Genomic DNA, 15,873 nt, shown 5'->3' with positions numbered 1-15,873 from the left:
TGCCTCACTGATAGAAACCACTCAGTTAAAATAGGGGAAGCCACCTCTAGCAGTAGATCTGTAACAAGCGGTGTATCCCAAGGATCGGTCTTGGGGCCTCTGCTGTTTGTGATATACTTTTCTGAGGTGCAAGCCAAAACCAGTGGTCTGTGGCTGACCAAGTTTGCAGATGAATGCAAATCAGGTGCTGTCTTAAATTCCCCTAGTGATGTGAACATCCTCCAAGAAGGCGTTACCCAAACTAATGACTGGTGCCAGAAGCATGGCCTCAAACCAAATGCCAAGAAATGCATCATTATCCCCTTTGGGAAAAATGACATCCCCACTAATTATCACATTAATAACAACAAACTAAGCACACAATCAATCGTGAGGGACTTGGGCACCCAGGTCGATAGCAACCACATTGTCTCCATTGTATGGAAGGCTTTCTATATGTTCCACCTCATAAGTAAAGGAATTTTATCTAGAAAGAAGGAGGTCATAACATCCCTATACTCCTCCCTTATCAGACCCATTATCAAGTAGAATGCATCCTTCGGCATGTACCTTGCCAAGCACATGCAGCAGCTGGAGAGACCACAGAGATTCTTTAACAGGAAAATCCACGGTGTCAAACAATTATCCTATATAGATAGGCTAAAAGCCCTGTCCCTCTACTCAGTCTCATACAGACTGCTCAGAGGTGACCTGTGTCTGGCATACAAGGCCATCTGAGACCCAGCCTTGATGGAGATGCTGCATATCTGTAAGTGAAACTCCACTTGAGCAACCCGCATGCAAGGCCTCAACCTGGTCTGTGACATTATTAGACCTTGTTGGCAGGATAGATTTGTGTCCCAAAGACTCCCCCATCTGTAGAGTAGATCTCCTCTCCATGTCAAGCAGAGTACCTCTGTGGCCCTCTTTAAGAGGAACCTGGACAACTGGATGGGAAACAGAAAAAAAACTCCTGGGATCCCACCTGTATCCCTGCTGGACCGGAGAAACAGATGCTGACATGGGAAATATTCTTGGCTAGGCTTATAAGGGCCTCCGGGCCAATAACCTAGTATCATCCTATGAATGTATGAACCTATTCCGATTAATGCCGGTCTTCCTTGCTGTTTTGAAGCATTACTTCTAATGCCATGCACACTCAATGTACATCTACACAGTGTCAGTACTTCCAGAGCCATCTATATAAGCTTTTGTTAATCTTCATTATCAGTACATATTGTCCCACCAACTCAAACCAAAGTACTGACTTCTGCATCCCTTTAACAGCAGTGCTTTCAATTTGCTGTGGTGCAGCCTACATTATCCCTACCTACATTGTCCTTAGACATGCCCCTGCACCAACTGAAAGCACCCTATCCTGAAATCACTCAGGTATGCAAGTGAACTACAGAAACTTTAGGTACGTGCATTCTGTCCAAAATATGACATTATAGATACATGAAGCAAGGCAGTTAGAAAATACATTTTGCCCATTGAGGACCTGAATGAAAAGGAATGGGGTGCTTCCCTACCTTCCCAACTACTTGACCTAATTTTTGGTGAGATTTTGCACCTGATATGTAAGATTGATAAATGGCCCATTGAATTGCTTCATGATATGTGCAATAGTTGCATTGACTGCCTCAGCAGACCACTTGTGTGGTACCTGCACTTAAATATATTTTACAAGATGTAGCAAACATTATAAATACTATATATATCACCTGCAAAGTGAAAATCTTTGGCTGAGGCCCCAAAGCCAGGCAGTGCAATTATGGTGGCAGCAGTGAGGTCTAACCCCTCACCAAAAAATTGTCTGGTACATCATCCAGATGTGTACTCAAGAAAAATAAACAACTTCTGAGAATCAAGTATATACCTCATTTACATTATCTATGAGGATGTTAAAAAATTTAACACACATGTATTTCCATTGAAATAAGGCTGATGAACTACATCACGCAACCAATAGAGTGCTTGATGATCACCCAATAAAGGTCAGACTGAGTCTCAAGCTTCAGCTTCTAAAAGCATGTGAAACTTAATGGTTCAGAAAGCATATAATTCTGCTGAAAGAGGCTGCATGATTGCTAAAGTTCTAAAGATTAACTTGTCTAAACCGAAAAGACCTCCAGAACAAAGCACAGGCACAAAGCATACTCAGGAAATTAAGCCTATGGGTCTTTGTCAAAAGACTGACTAGACAAATTGCCAAACCCATATGGCCAAGACCATATGACTGACAATTCAGTCCATTGATCTGTTCTGACTGAGATCATGTTACACAAGGGATCACGAAATTTGCCCTTTTCTCAACTGTAGTGCAATCTCAGAGTTAGTATATACAATTAGGGGTCTATATCATATTGTAAAATATCCATTTCCATCAACGGCCATTTCAGCAAAAAATGCCATTAAGGAATTGGTCATAGTGAGATTGCGGTACTGTGACGATCAGGAAAATTGCCCTTTCTTCACTGTAGTGCAGTCTCGGAGTTATTATATATATATATATATATATATATATATATATATATATATATATATATATATATATATTTAATTACCGGGGGGTTCAGCCCCCCACAACAGCAAGTTCAATAAATGGCATTTTAACTAAAGAGGCCATTCGCTGAAGTGGATATTTGACAATATGATGTAGGGGGTGTGGGGTGTGAAAAAGCCTTGTTTTTGTTCTATGTGGGTGTTGTTTAGCTTTAATGTTTTTGATGGACTGAGTTGTTGATTATACGGTCGCAAACATATGGGTTTTCACAATTTTTCCATTCGATCTTGTAACAAAGACCCAAGCCTATTTCCTCACTTAGCACAGGGAATCCAAAATTCACAGATGCTAAGCCTGTAAGGCAGGCATTGAGCCAACCAAATATTCTTGTTACAGGTGACTCCATTGTAAGACATGTAGTTGTGCCTCTTACCAGGCAGAGCAAGGAAGGAGTGATCGTTAGTTGCTTGCTGGTGCCAGGATCCATCAGATGACATATGCACTTAAGTTCCTGAACAACAAATACCTGTATGACTCTGTCATAGTTCATGCTGATGTCACTGACTTAAGGTGTGCCTCCCTGGTTTATATGAAAAGAGACATCATATAGCTCTCATACTGTGTGTCCAGGGCCTAGCATTGAGCTGAATTCTGCCTTCTTCAAGGATGATGATGCTATATGAGCAAAAATAAGTGACTTAAATAATTGGATTAGTTTTTGGTGTCAGTTAAAGGGGGTCCAATATTTGTCAGCATAGGACAATATGATTGACATACCAAACTGCTTCACTAGGGATGGCTTGCATCTGTCACCTTTAGGGTTTTGATTATTGGAAAATATATTTTCTACCCCTTTAGTACCTTTTTAGGTAATGCCAAGCTGCCATACCTACCAACATGATGAAATAAGCAAAGGAAAATTACTGATCAATGCAAAGAGACTGAAAAAAAACTCCACTCCCTACAAGCCTTTCTTACATTGGAAGACATTGGCATCTTTGTAGTGACTGACACATGGTTTATAATAGCAGACAGAAATCCAACCGTGCAGGGCTGTAATGCCTTCCAAATATTTAGACCACACATTTAGGCCAACTACTACACAGGAGGGGAAAAAAGATGGAGGTGCATCATTCTACAGTCAGAAGAGACTCATATCAAGACGTGAAAAGTAACATGATGCACTACAGATTCCACATGTCCAAATAACAATCAGATGGAGAAAAAGGGACAGGCATCCAGAGTGAAGAGGAGTAGAAAAGACAGAAAGTGAGAGAGATGCAAACAGATGAGGGAAGTAGGAGGAATGAGAGGCAGAAGGTAAGGGGATGACAAGATGAGATAAGGAAGGAGGAAGGAGAGATAAAGGTGTGTGAGAAAGTTGCAGTTCATGTAATGCAACCTGAGTAAGTGCAGCTGCACTTTGTTTAGGAGAAGAGGTGTTGCTTGAGTTGTGGACTGAAGTCTACGTACTTTTGGACATCTTGGCTTGAGAGAAGATTGGAGTTCCTTAGTTTAGGAGATAGGATGAAGAATTCATGGGCAGTACAATGAAATTTAGTTTTTGAAGTTAATAGGGTTGGTTGAAATTGAGAGGTATGTGTGTGGATTGGTGAAAAGTATATGAGTGAGAGAGGAAGATGTCTTAAGAGAGAGAGCTTTATGAATTACTGATCCCTGGAGGAGGTTGGCTGTCAGATGTACAGGGAATCATTTAGCTTTGGCAAGAGTTGGGCAGTAGTGTTCATTATTAGGAAGAGTTAGTAATGAACTGGCAGATTTTATTGGAGGTAGTTTGTAAGGTGGTAACATTTTTATTTCAGCCTGCACCTATAATGGGTAGTCCATATTCAGGTTGAGATATGCCTATGGCAGCTTTGGCTGGCTTAGACAGAAGAAGTGATAACTTCTTTGCCCAGAACAGTAGTGTGTTGATCTTTTTGAGTGTGTTTTGAATATGTAGTTGAAAGATAAGAGCTTGGTCTAGCCAAATGTCAAAGTAGCTGAAGATGCAGGCAGTGAGGACAGACTGGATGTATAATTAATAATTATGAACCAAAGTGTAGTAAATGTAATGTGCAAGGGCATTTTAGGTTGATTGTTCTGTGTTATAAGACAAAGGAATAGCTGAAGAAGATACTGAAAATAATAGCAAAGAGGATGAGCTAGATTGTGGAATGAAATATAGAAAAAAAACATATAATAACTATAGAAGAAACGGAGTTAAATATTGGGAAATATGTTATTCAGGAAAAGAATATGTATGAACTCCTGGGAAGTGAGGAAGGAAAGGATTTGGATTTTGACACAGGAGACTAGCAAGAACAAAATAATGAAAAGTCTGTAGGAGGAATTGTCCAAAGAAGGAAAAGAAGAAAGGAGAAACGCTGGGAGAAAAGAAAGAAAGAAAAGGAAATGGATGATGTAAAGATACTAAATGTTAATTTGAACAATATTAAGAATGATATTAGGGGCCTAATGGTAAATTAATGGTGTAAGAAAGTGAACGCAGAAGCTATATGTTTATCAGATACCGGACGTGTTAAGAAAGAGAAAAGGGATGAAATTGAGGCCTTATGAAGAAATAAGACTATATGGTCTGTAGAAGATGAAGACTGTTCAGGTATAGAGATTTTGGTAACAAATGAATACATTAAAATATTAGATATTACAGTACTGACATCACATACAACAGAGATGTACAGATAAAGAAAAGGAGAATGGTGTATGAATATGACAGGAAAATATGTTTGAAGTCTTTAAAATATGTTTTGGTTAATATGTTTATTATTTTAACAGGAGACGTTAACTGTTATTTAAGGAAGGAAAAGGAGAAAGTAATGCACAATATGTGAAAGTACTGAAGTAAGTTATAAAATGCAGAGGACTACAGGTAGAGAAAGTGAATAGACTTATGAACGAGGGATATGTAAAACAGAGAGAGAGTATGGAAATGTTGTAATGGAACTGAAGAAACAGGAGGAGGAGGTGTGGAAATTGCCAAGGTTTCTGACCACAAAGCTGAGTGAGCAAGAAATGATAAGAATAAATAGATAATAAAAGAAATAAAATGAATGAAAAAGGTTAACTGGTGAGCTTACTAAAAAAGAAGAAATTAAGCTGCAGAGTAGGAAATGATGGGAAGAATTGATGACAGTGAGAGATTTGTATGAAAATGTGTGTGTATGGTGGGTAGTATTTAAAGAAAATTATAAGATTGTTCTTAGTGGTAGAAAACAGAATGCAAAATGAAAAGGAATATACAGAAATAATGGAATAGCTTTAAGTAGAAACTGACGAAAAGGGAATAGTATAAGAGAGAAAGAGAGAAAGTTGTGTGACAAAAAGAGAGAAAGTAAAAAAAAGTATTTAAGCCAAATGTTAAGAATAAGAAAGGTAGTATCTCCTTATTTCAGAAAATAACTGAGAATACAAACAAGGAAGAATGGCTGTGTTTGATGGAGTAGTGTAACATATAAAGAATATGAAATAATGAATAATGAAAATAGTGGAAAGATTTGTAAATAAAATATATGAAAATATAAATTGAGAAACATGGAAGGTGTATTAAAAATATCTGAGAGTACTAAGGCAGAACTGGAAAAGGAGATTACTGTGAAAGAAATGCAAAGAGTAATACAAGAAGGGAAAAAAGAATCAGTACCAGGATTAGATGCTCTAAGTAATGAGTTTTATACACAAATAGAGATTGAAGAAAACATGCTTTTCCATAAAGTATTAAATGAATGGTTAGATACAGGTGTAGTACAGTATGTAGTGGGGGTGATAACATTTATGAAAGAAATATGTGAAACTGGACACCTATACCTGTATGGAATACTGCTTAAAAATAGTTATGAGAATAATATAAACAATAATATAAAATTGTGGAATGGAATAATACAAAATGGTGTGTTTGTTGTAGAAGGGAGATGTGTAAAAGGGAGAGAAAAAAGTAAAGGAAATGTTAGTAACAGCTAAGGAAACAAGAAGTATGGTCATGCCAGAAAAATAAGGTAAGATTGAATAGATGTGATGTACTGGAAGCATCTGATAAGTCATCAGGTAGTTTGGGAAATTTTGGAAGCAAACAGATAAGTAAAAACAGTGGAAGTTATACAAATTTGTTAGGAAAATTCCTGGGTAAAAGCAATATTAAATGGATATATGGGGAAAGAGGATCAGGTTAAGAATGATAGTTAAGCAAGGGAGTTCCATAAGTATGCATATTTTTTGTTCTAGTAATGAATGTGATTATTCAAACTTTTATGACAGAAATGGATGAAGTAATAATGGTAGAAGATGGGAAAGGAAACTAAGATATCCTTGTATGTCTTATGGAGAAGATTTACTTATTGTATAAAAAAATGAAAGGAAATGTTATGAGAATTGAAGAGGCAGGTGTAAGATTGAATTAAGGAAACATAAAGATGTTCGGTGAAATGAAGATGAATTAAATTTGTTATAATAGTAAGGAAATTGTTATTGGGGATAAGTTTGGGAAATATAACAACATACTGAAGCAGTAGAAAATGAAACTGGAAGAAATAAAAAACATTACTTGTATTTAAAAGGTTCTAATTTATAATATAATAAAAGGTCTATTTTTAAAAAAAACATTGGGGAAAACTTGCTTATTTCTGGGAAGTTTAAATGTTTTCAGGAAGAATGGAAAACAAGTTATTAGAAATATTTTTCAGATTTCTATAGGGTTTGAGATTGAATTCTATTAAAAGATTCAGATATACAGTAAAAAGCGAGTTAGGCCTGATAAATCCTGTTTTTAGCATCAATGCATGGGTTTTAAGTTATTAATAGTGTGAAAATTAGGGGGAATAAAATGGTGGGAAATTTGTTATATGAGAGGTATGAAAAATATGGAAACAAAAAGGAAACAGGAATCAAAAGAAATTATACAAACAAAGGAATATTTCAATAAGGTAAATTTGTGGAAAATCAGAATTGATGAATATAGTGAGAAAAGGAATAAGTGGTATGAAAACATTAAGCAAGATTATTTTCTAGTATATCCATGGAGTGCTTTATCAGATTATGTTAAAAATGCATTAAAGCAAAGAATGAAATGGTTTTGAGATTTCTATGATGCTGGAAAATATTTGTGGTGAATTTTGTAAAACAAGTTAACTGTTATGAGAAATATAAAATATAGAGCAAAAGATGAAGGGATGTGCTATGACTACATGGTATGACTACATGGTAAAGGAACCTACTAAACATTGTTTTTTAGATTGCAAAATGAATGTCTTTTTTGGGAAAATTTAAAAATGTATATAGTTGGGAAGGTTTCACTGAAATTAATATAGAAATGATAATTGTATGCAGTCACAAACCAAACAGAGCAAGAGTCACTCACTCCAGGGATCACAAGCTAGCCTGTGGCATCAACAGAAAATGTAGGAGAGACACGTACATCTCCCAGAGATTGATGCTGCTCTGGAATAAACTCCCAGTTCACATCAAGTATAGCTCTTCAATGATCCTATTCAAGGACACCCTAGACAACTGGATGGTGGACCATAAATTTACTTCAGGGGTGGCATCTGTGTCCCTCATGGACAGGGGCAGTTGGTGCTGATCATACACTCACCTTGCAAATAAATGCCAACTGACCATCGTCAATTTTTGAACACAAGTAAAACATGGCTAGGCTTGTAAAGGCCCAAGAGCCATTATTTGTTTATTTATTTATTTGTTTGTTTATTTAACATTTGTTGCTCGGGAAAGTCTGACTAAGACAGAGCCTATTTTCAGTGGAGGCCTGGGGAGAAACACTCCAGACACATGTCTTTAGAATGTGGGAGGAAAGCGGAGTACCTGGAGGAAACCCATGCGAATGCAAGGAGAATATGCAAACTCCACACAGAAGGCACCCCAGATGAAAATCAAACTGGAGAACCTCTTGCTGTGAGGTGACAATGTAAACCCCTGCACCACTGCACTGCCCATTAGCCTAGTAACTTCGTATGAACCTATGGAATAATTTACTATTTGTTGCAGTCTCATTGTTGTAGAAAAGAAGATATGGAGGACTCTAGTATAACAAAACCGAAGGACTGATGACATATTTGCATAAACAAGAAAATGTTTGTGGAAAACGTATTGGGGAGGCTACATGAAAATTAAAGTAATGGGAATGGAAGCAGTATATACAAAACATGTGCTGTATTACTGACGAAGAAATTGAAAAATGATGTAAATAGGATGGATACAGAGTTGAAACAATTTGTAATAGTGTGTAAATAATGTATATACATATAAAGTAAGCACTACTCATTTAGACGTACAAAAGATTTCTGTTATAATTCCCATTCATAGTACAGTGGCAGCTTGGAGGAGTTTGGGCACAAGTCTGTATAGCGATAGGCAGAGAGGTGGAGATGGTGTCAGGGAATGTAACAGAACACGGTAATAATGATTCTGAAAGTTTATTCCAGCAAACTTTGAATCCTGTCAGAGAACAGAAATGGAAGACATGTCTTCACAAAAGGACTGTGTTATTACAGCACTCCAGTCAGGAGGGTTGTGGGGTAGTATATTATAAGATATGATCTTGCAAGATGAACCTGAGAATGACCAAGAAGCTTTGTGGGGAAATAAAAACAAAATTTGTCAAGGTGAACACAGATGCACAAAAAGGACGAAGAAAATGGAGATGGACAGAACAGAGAGAGAAGACCTATGTTTGTGTTGTAGCAGACAGGCGGGATTGGAAGCAAGGGGGAAAATCGTAATGCACAAAAGAAGGTAGATAGCCATAACCTAAACCAAAGGTAACAAACCTCTGGACAGATGTGAAATCTGGGACATGGTAATATTACCTTTTAGGAATAACAGCTCCAGATTTAAAAGCATTTATAATAACTGGTAAAGATACTTTTTGGCAATGTTATTTGTAATCAGAGGGAGGACTAGAAAAATGTTAAAAGAAATGAAAGGAATAGAAATGTGTTTCAATGGAATCATTTCTTTGTGACTGCACAAACTATGGAAACAGAAAAAAGTGCAGATTCAGTTCAGAATGGAAGAGACAGTGCAAGCAATGTCTTTAAGGACTGTGTCATAATGTGATCAATATAGTTTAAAGTTTGTGACAGTAGAGTTCTGTGTAGAGGAGGTTAGGATTGTTCAGTCATTTTGAAAATGATGGATGGAAAACTTCAACACATTCCTAAATGATGCATTTTGATGCCATGAAAGGTTTTGTAAAATACTGTGAAAGGTGTCAATTAATAAAGATAAATGTAAATGATTTGGTAAAATAGATTAAAAAGCAAGAATATACCTTACTAATAAAAGGATTGAAATTTTGGAAATTGTTTTTAGAAGTTATAAATTCATAAACCCAGTGGAAAGAATATATTAAAGAAATACAGGATACATATAAGGTATGGAAAATGTTTAACTTGAGTTTTAGAAGAATGTATATTTAATAAATAATTATATTTTGGGAAAATTGGGTTTATTATGTTCAGTTATGACATACATGTCTAGAAGATATAGAAAATGAAATTATATGTTTTTTGTATGTAGGTCAAGTTTAAACACAGTTAAATTTGGAATGTAAGTAGAGATTAACAGATTAACTGTAAAGAATCCTATTGTTTGGGGCTCGTTATGTTTATCTTATCCTGAAGAAAACTTGAAAAGGAAAATATAGTCATTAAGATGGCAGAAAAGAATATGAATTGTGGCAAGAAATTAATGAAAACAAAATGGGAGGGGAAGAGAAAGAACAGAGGAAAAAAGTCTGGAATGGAAGATACACATCCGTGAAACTGTAAGTAGAATAGAAGAGAAGTATGGCATGAAGAAATTATAGAGAAATTATTTTACATGCATGCATGGAAGAAATTAAGTAAAGAAATAAAGGGTGTTATTAAGAATAGATGGAAGAGATTAAAATCATGGGCAGCATTTCATTTGGAGACTGATGATTAAAGAATTACCAGTGAAAGGGGAATTAAAATACAAACCTGTGGAAACTAGAACATATTTAGTGCTCAAATTGAACCTCTGGCTTTTTAGAGTGTTTTTGAACAAAAAGATTGTGGGAGGAGGTAAAAAAAAGTGGGATTGGTTGAAAGAAGTGCAAATGAAAAATATTGCATTTGGAATATATGACGAAGAAGATATATTATTGGTAGATAGAAAAAGATAAATATGTACAGCTACAATATATCAAATTTGGCAAGCAATAACTAAAGCAGTGTTAATTAACAAGATTTGGGATAATAGCAGAAAGTTTTGGGAGGATAAAGTATTAAAAAAATCATTTTTTTTGTTTTGAATATGAGATGAGGAAAGGAAATTAGGCTCTGAATACATCTGTTTTTTTATTTATTGTAAAAAGCTGAGAATTTCTTGCTCGTATTCATTTAATTCAATTTTATTTTATGTATTAAACAAAGAAGTATTGTAATAAAGGAAGCCTGTGCTATTCCATAAGTGATGTGGGATCTTTTACATCCACCTAGGCTACCACCATCTCAGACAGCTAAGGCCTTAATTTAAATGTCATTTGAAGGCTGACACATTCAGGAGTGCAACCCCCCCCCCCCAGTCCCCATGCTGCACTGCAGTCTCAGTACTGGAAAAGTAATCCAACTGCATGTTGTAGGAATAGAAAGCATCTTTCTGTACTAAGGTATGTGAGCTACTTGTTGAGATACTGAGTATCCTTCCTAATCATTCTGTAATTATATAGCTATGGTTCCCAAGTTTCTAGGTTTCAGCATAACCTTCACAATCACTGCACAGATGTATTGCTAATTTCCCTATGTTTCCACAGTGTTCAGCATGTAATGAGGATGTGATTGGCAGAGTTTGGAAAAAAATTAGCCCTGTTGAAAATGAAGTCCTATGGCATACCTTTGGGACCCAAAGGCTACACTTCTTTCAGAAAAGGGGAGGTGACTGGCCATTTCAGGAGGTGTGGAGGCCATTACTGTTTGACATCAATGTCATGGGTGAACAAAGCCACACATCAAACTAGTATCAGGATGTGTCACAGATATGATGGTCTGTGTCAAGCAGAAGGCACACAAGATTGCAGTTGGGAGAGCCACTACACAGGGTGTCCCATCATGGTCCACAGCACTAATTGATGTGTAGGACTTTCTTGTGTCCTTGACTGTGGAAGATATTATAGCTGCTATTCGTAGAGGTGGTTTGGATGTTGGTCATAGGATGATCCAGCCAACCTTTGTTTCACTGGATGATAAACTAGGTTAGTACTACATACCAGATGTGTATCTCTGCTGTTATTACACATAAGCGGTGTAGGTTAAGCTCACTGCACATTTGTTGTCTTAAAAATATCAGCCATTCAAGTGCATTATGCTGGCAAGGAAGGTAAGGATGTGTTGTAATTATTTGTTGCTTGAACACATTCACCCTGCAAGCTACATGGGTAACTGTGTAACATATGTTAGTGGGTTCAGTATGGTTTCTTGTATGCTGTGTATACACAGGTATGACTGGTACCACTGATACTGTTATACAAGCTAAGGCAGGACAAAGGGCTGATGGTGGTAGTTCTGGTGTGGTTGACAGTGGCACTGATATACTTAGAGGGGATTCACTGCCATGAGATACAGAAGCACTGTGTGTATCTATCCTAGGTGGTAATGCTCACTCCATATAGGCTAAACATGCACTTGAACCCAATTAGGATGCTGTGGCTATACAGGCTGACTATTTACCATCCCCTGAGGAAAAGGGACCATCCATGGATAAGAGTTCTGTGTTTTTCCTGAGTCTGCTGCAACATTTGAGTACGCACCTCAGATATGGATATACCCACCATTTTTTAGCATCAGAGGGGGACTTGATGCCATAATGAGTCATAATTAATCTGTGGCATATAGGTGGCACTGCTGATAAGTCACCAAATGTGTAGCAACATCATCCAGCCACAGTCTGTTGCTTTACAGCCCAGTCTGGAGCTGATTAGTGTGTTGGTTGGCATTCAGGAGGATGTTAACCAGCTCTGTTGTGAACTCATTGACGACCTGGCATTCTGAAACCATGAAATAATCAGTATTATGAAGGGCATTATGGCACAAGCTACTTCAGTGAGCACCTGCTTTTGGAGGAATACATGTGCCATCCTTGCTGCCCAAATTCACAGTGTTTGCCATGGTCATGGTATCGTACACACCAGGGGTGGCTGTGTATACAGGCCTTTATATGGTTAAAACTGTGCAACAGTGTCCCACCCTGCTTCCTCTTGTCATTGGTGGTGGCAACAGTCTACTTCCAATGGCAGAACCCATCAGCAGTGAAGTCCATCCAGGTCATGATCATAAAGGTGCAGCCCATCCCTACCACAGGACAGAGTGAATCCTGTTACCTTTTGCCAGCAAAGTGACCCTTGGCTGAGGCCATGAAGTGGCACCACAGCACCCCATCTGTGTCACAGCAGTATGTGATCCCTAAAAAAATACAGTTGCAATTCCAAAGCAAATTCTAACATTGTATAAAAGGTATGCAAGTTTATATTAATAAGCCATACTAAATAAAACATAACTTATTTTATCTAAAATGATTCATATGTTAATAACATACAGAAATACTTCTTGTTAAATAACTTTTGTAAATAATTAATCCAAAGCAAACAATAAAGAAACTTTATTACTAAAATGTGTCAAAAGTCCAAGTAGGAAACAATTTTCCATTTTTGGCTCCTGTGATGTTCCTCCCCACCCATTTGGTGTTGACAGCCTTCCTTTATTGTTCCCTTTGTCACGAGTGCCTGTAATGGTTACTGTGATCCCCTACAAACTTCATTCTGTGCAGTAAGTACAGTGATGTCCAATGCCGAGTATGACCTGATCATGCACTGCCAGGCATAGCCTAACACTAATACTTCATGCATCGTGAATGTTCTCCATAACACTGTACTGTTGCTGTGTGCTCTCATTAGTCCATCATTCTTAACAAAATGTCATTACTTTGAAAGTCCCATTGTGAATTACACTCATTGCTGTTGTATGGCAGCACTTCTTTCATGTAGGATATTATGTTTGCCTCACTGTGCTCTCTAGCTGTAGATACTTTTGCAGCATCTATTGATTTAGTGTATGTTACTGTTGCTACCACAGCCATTCCATGGGGTTGACCAGCTTGTTTCCTTAGTAGCATATTGTGTAGTGTAGTATTGTGTAGGCTGAAACCACCTTGCTGGCTATTTCAGGGAAATTTTGCTAGACTCCCGCCATTAGTGTCCCAGCAGCAAAAGTGTGCCTTCAGCACACCAAGTACATGAATAATCACATTCTGTGTCTCAGCTTGTAAAGTGTTTATATTGCATTTCCTCCACACCGTCAGCATTTACAACAGGATTCATAAGTCAGGGTACCAGAGGATATCCATCATCAGCTGAAACACACATTTTTTTTCAGTAGTGGTCATACACTCACTTTTTGTGGTAGTAAACATTTATTCTGCATAGTTAGCCTGCACTTATGAACTTGATAGCCTTGTGGAAAGCTGCACAAAGCGGCTGAACATTCAATAGGTTCTGGAAGAAATCATATCTGCTGGCATTCCTGGCTGTGTCTTACGCTATTGTCTTGTGGAGTAGAATTACTGGGTGTTCCAAAACAGGAAAGGGTTGATAGGAAGCCCTGCACTCTGGGACAAGGGAAGAGCATCAGCCTGGGAAATATTACCTTCTGAGCAAATTGGCACATTGAGCATCAGCTCTGACAGAACTATGTCAAACGGTTCCCCTTCATACAGATTTAGTGTTGTGGTAATTCCCCAGTACCTAGTGTGATGTCATACTTCTTCCCTAAAATCTGGTCATCAGTTGGTGTTCCTGCTGTGGTATCATCACTGCTGTATTATGATGGGAATGTTGTTTGCTTATTGATAAAAAACACACAAACACACACACACGCACACGCACATGCATGCACACGCACACACACACACACACACACACACACACACACACACACACACACACACACACACACACACACACACACACAACAACAACAAAACATAGCATAAAGGGGAAGGAATGTAATTATAATTAACTGATGGTAAGAACACTAATATTATCAGAGGTAATTTATTTTGGTTAGCTAACATGCATCAGTGTATGCCAAAATAAATGTTTACCACATTATTTTACTTTTTCTTATACAGGAAATCAAGTCATTCTTGGAGAGGTATGTACAAATAGTTTTGTGGGTAGTTGTTAATAAAATTGTATCTATACGTTTATGTTAACTGATCATTGGTACTTAATTTGTATTTTCCTTCCCTGAATTATTCTACAGTATTAAAAATGTCCAGAAAGAGGATGACAGCCAAAGAGTTGTGGTGCATGACTTGCGTCTTGGAATGTACAAAGGCCCTCTGACATATGGAGTATGGAAGGAGATGAAATCCGTCCTTAATCCTGGTAATAAAAATATCTCTATAGAAAATAGACTTTGCTAAACTTATTAAGATATCTGCAGCTTTCTGTAGTCCTTCATAATAATCATTCCTGAAGTTTTAATTATTTTCCAAATAGCAAACATTTGTAGTATGAGTTCTTTTGAAACATTTTACATTTATAAAGCTACAAATTATGTTTACAATTCATGCTATTTTAATAATAATATGATTTTCACTAAGGAGTTATGTTTGTATATATCCAGGGTAAATATCGTTATCTTCTAATGATAGTGTCAGTAGAACAAACATTGACACCAGTGCATCCCTTCATTACCTCATTCCTGCCTCAGGAATGAGGGTGCATCACTTCATTACCTCATTCCTGCCTCAGGAATCAGGGGGCATCCCTTCATTACCTCATTCCTGCCTCAGGAATCAGGGGGCATCCCTTCATTACCTCATTCCTGCCTCAGGAATCAGGGGGCATCCCTTCATTACCTCATTCCTGCCTCAGGAATCAGGGGGCATCCCTTCATTACCTCATTCCTGCCTCAGGAATCAGGGGGCATCCTTCATTACCTCATTCCTGCCTCAGGAATCAGGGGCATCCCTTCATTACCTCATTCCTGCCTCAGGAATCAGGGGGCATCCCTTCATTACCTCATTCCTGCCTCAGGAATCAGGGGGCATCCCTTCATTACCTCATTCCTGCCTCAGGAATCAGGGTGCATCCCTTCATTACCTCATTCCTGCCTCAGGAATCAGGGTGCATCACTTCATTACCTCATTCCTGCCTCAGGAATCAGGGTGCATCACTTTAGGATTCCACTTTGATAACACTGAAATCATGTTTTCTGTATGCTGCAGTGCATGTTACACCTGCAGTGACTCTAGTCCAAATATAGTTGTTTAAGTCAGTTGTTCTATTTGTACATTGTGCTAGCTTGTTCTCACATATGGTTTAGTAAGAAGTT

At 37.6% G+C, this 15,873-nt stretch overlaps 1 protein-coding gene across 5 annotated transcripts in view; it reads left to right on the top strand.

Moving 5' to 3' along the window:
- LOC122813687 (zinc-binding protein A33-like) overlaps positions 1-15,873 on the top strand; it is a 187,589-nt gene that overhangs the window by 169,619 nt on the left and 2,097 nt on the right. For all 5 annotated transcript variants that reach the window (XM_044086141.1, XM_044086139.1, XM_044086140.1 and 2 more), the window contains exons 4-5: positions 14,663-14,685; positions 14,797-14,921. In XM_044086141.1, coding sequence (XP_043942076.1) covers positions 14,663-14,685; positions 14,797-14,921 — 148 coding nt within the window. The remainder of the gene's footprint in view (positions 1-14,662; positions 14,686-14,796; positions 14,922-15,873) is intronic.

This window comes from Protopterus annectens, chromosome 10.part0 (assembly GCF_019279795.1).
Source record: "Protopterus annectens isolate FY-2018-M chromosome 10.part0, PAN1.0, whole genome shotgun sequence".
Lineage (NCBI taxonomy): Eukaryota > Metazoa > Chordata > Ceratodontiformes > Protopteridae > Protopterus > Protopterus annectens.
The sequence above is the reverse complement of the archived record's forward strand: the minus strand, read 5'-3'. Positions and strand labels throughout refer to the sequence as shown.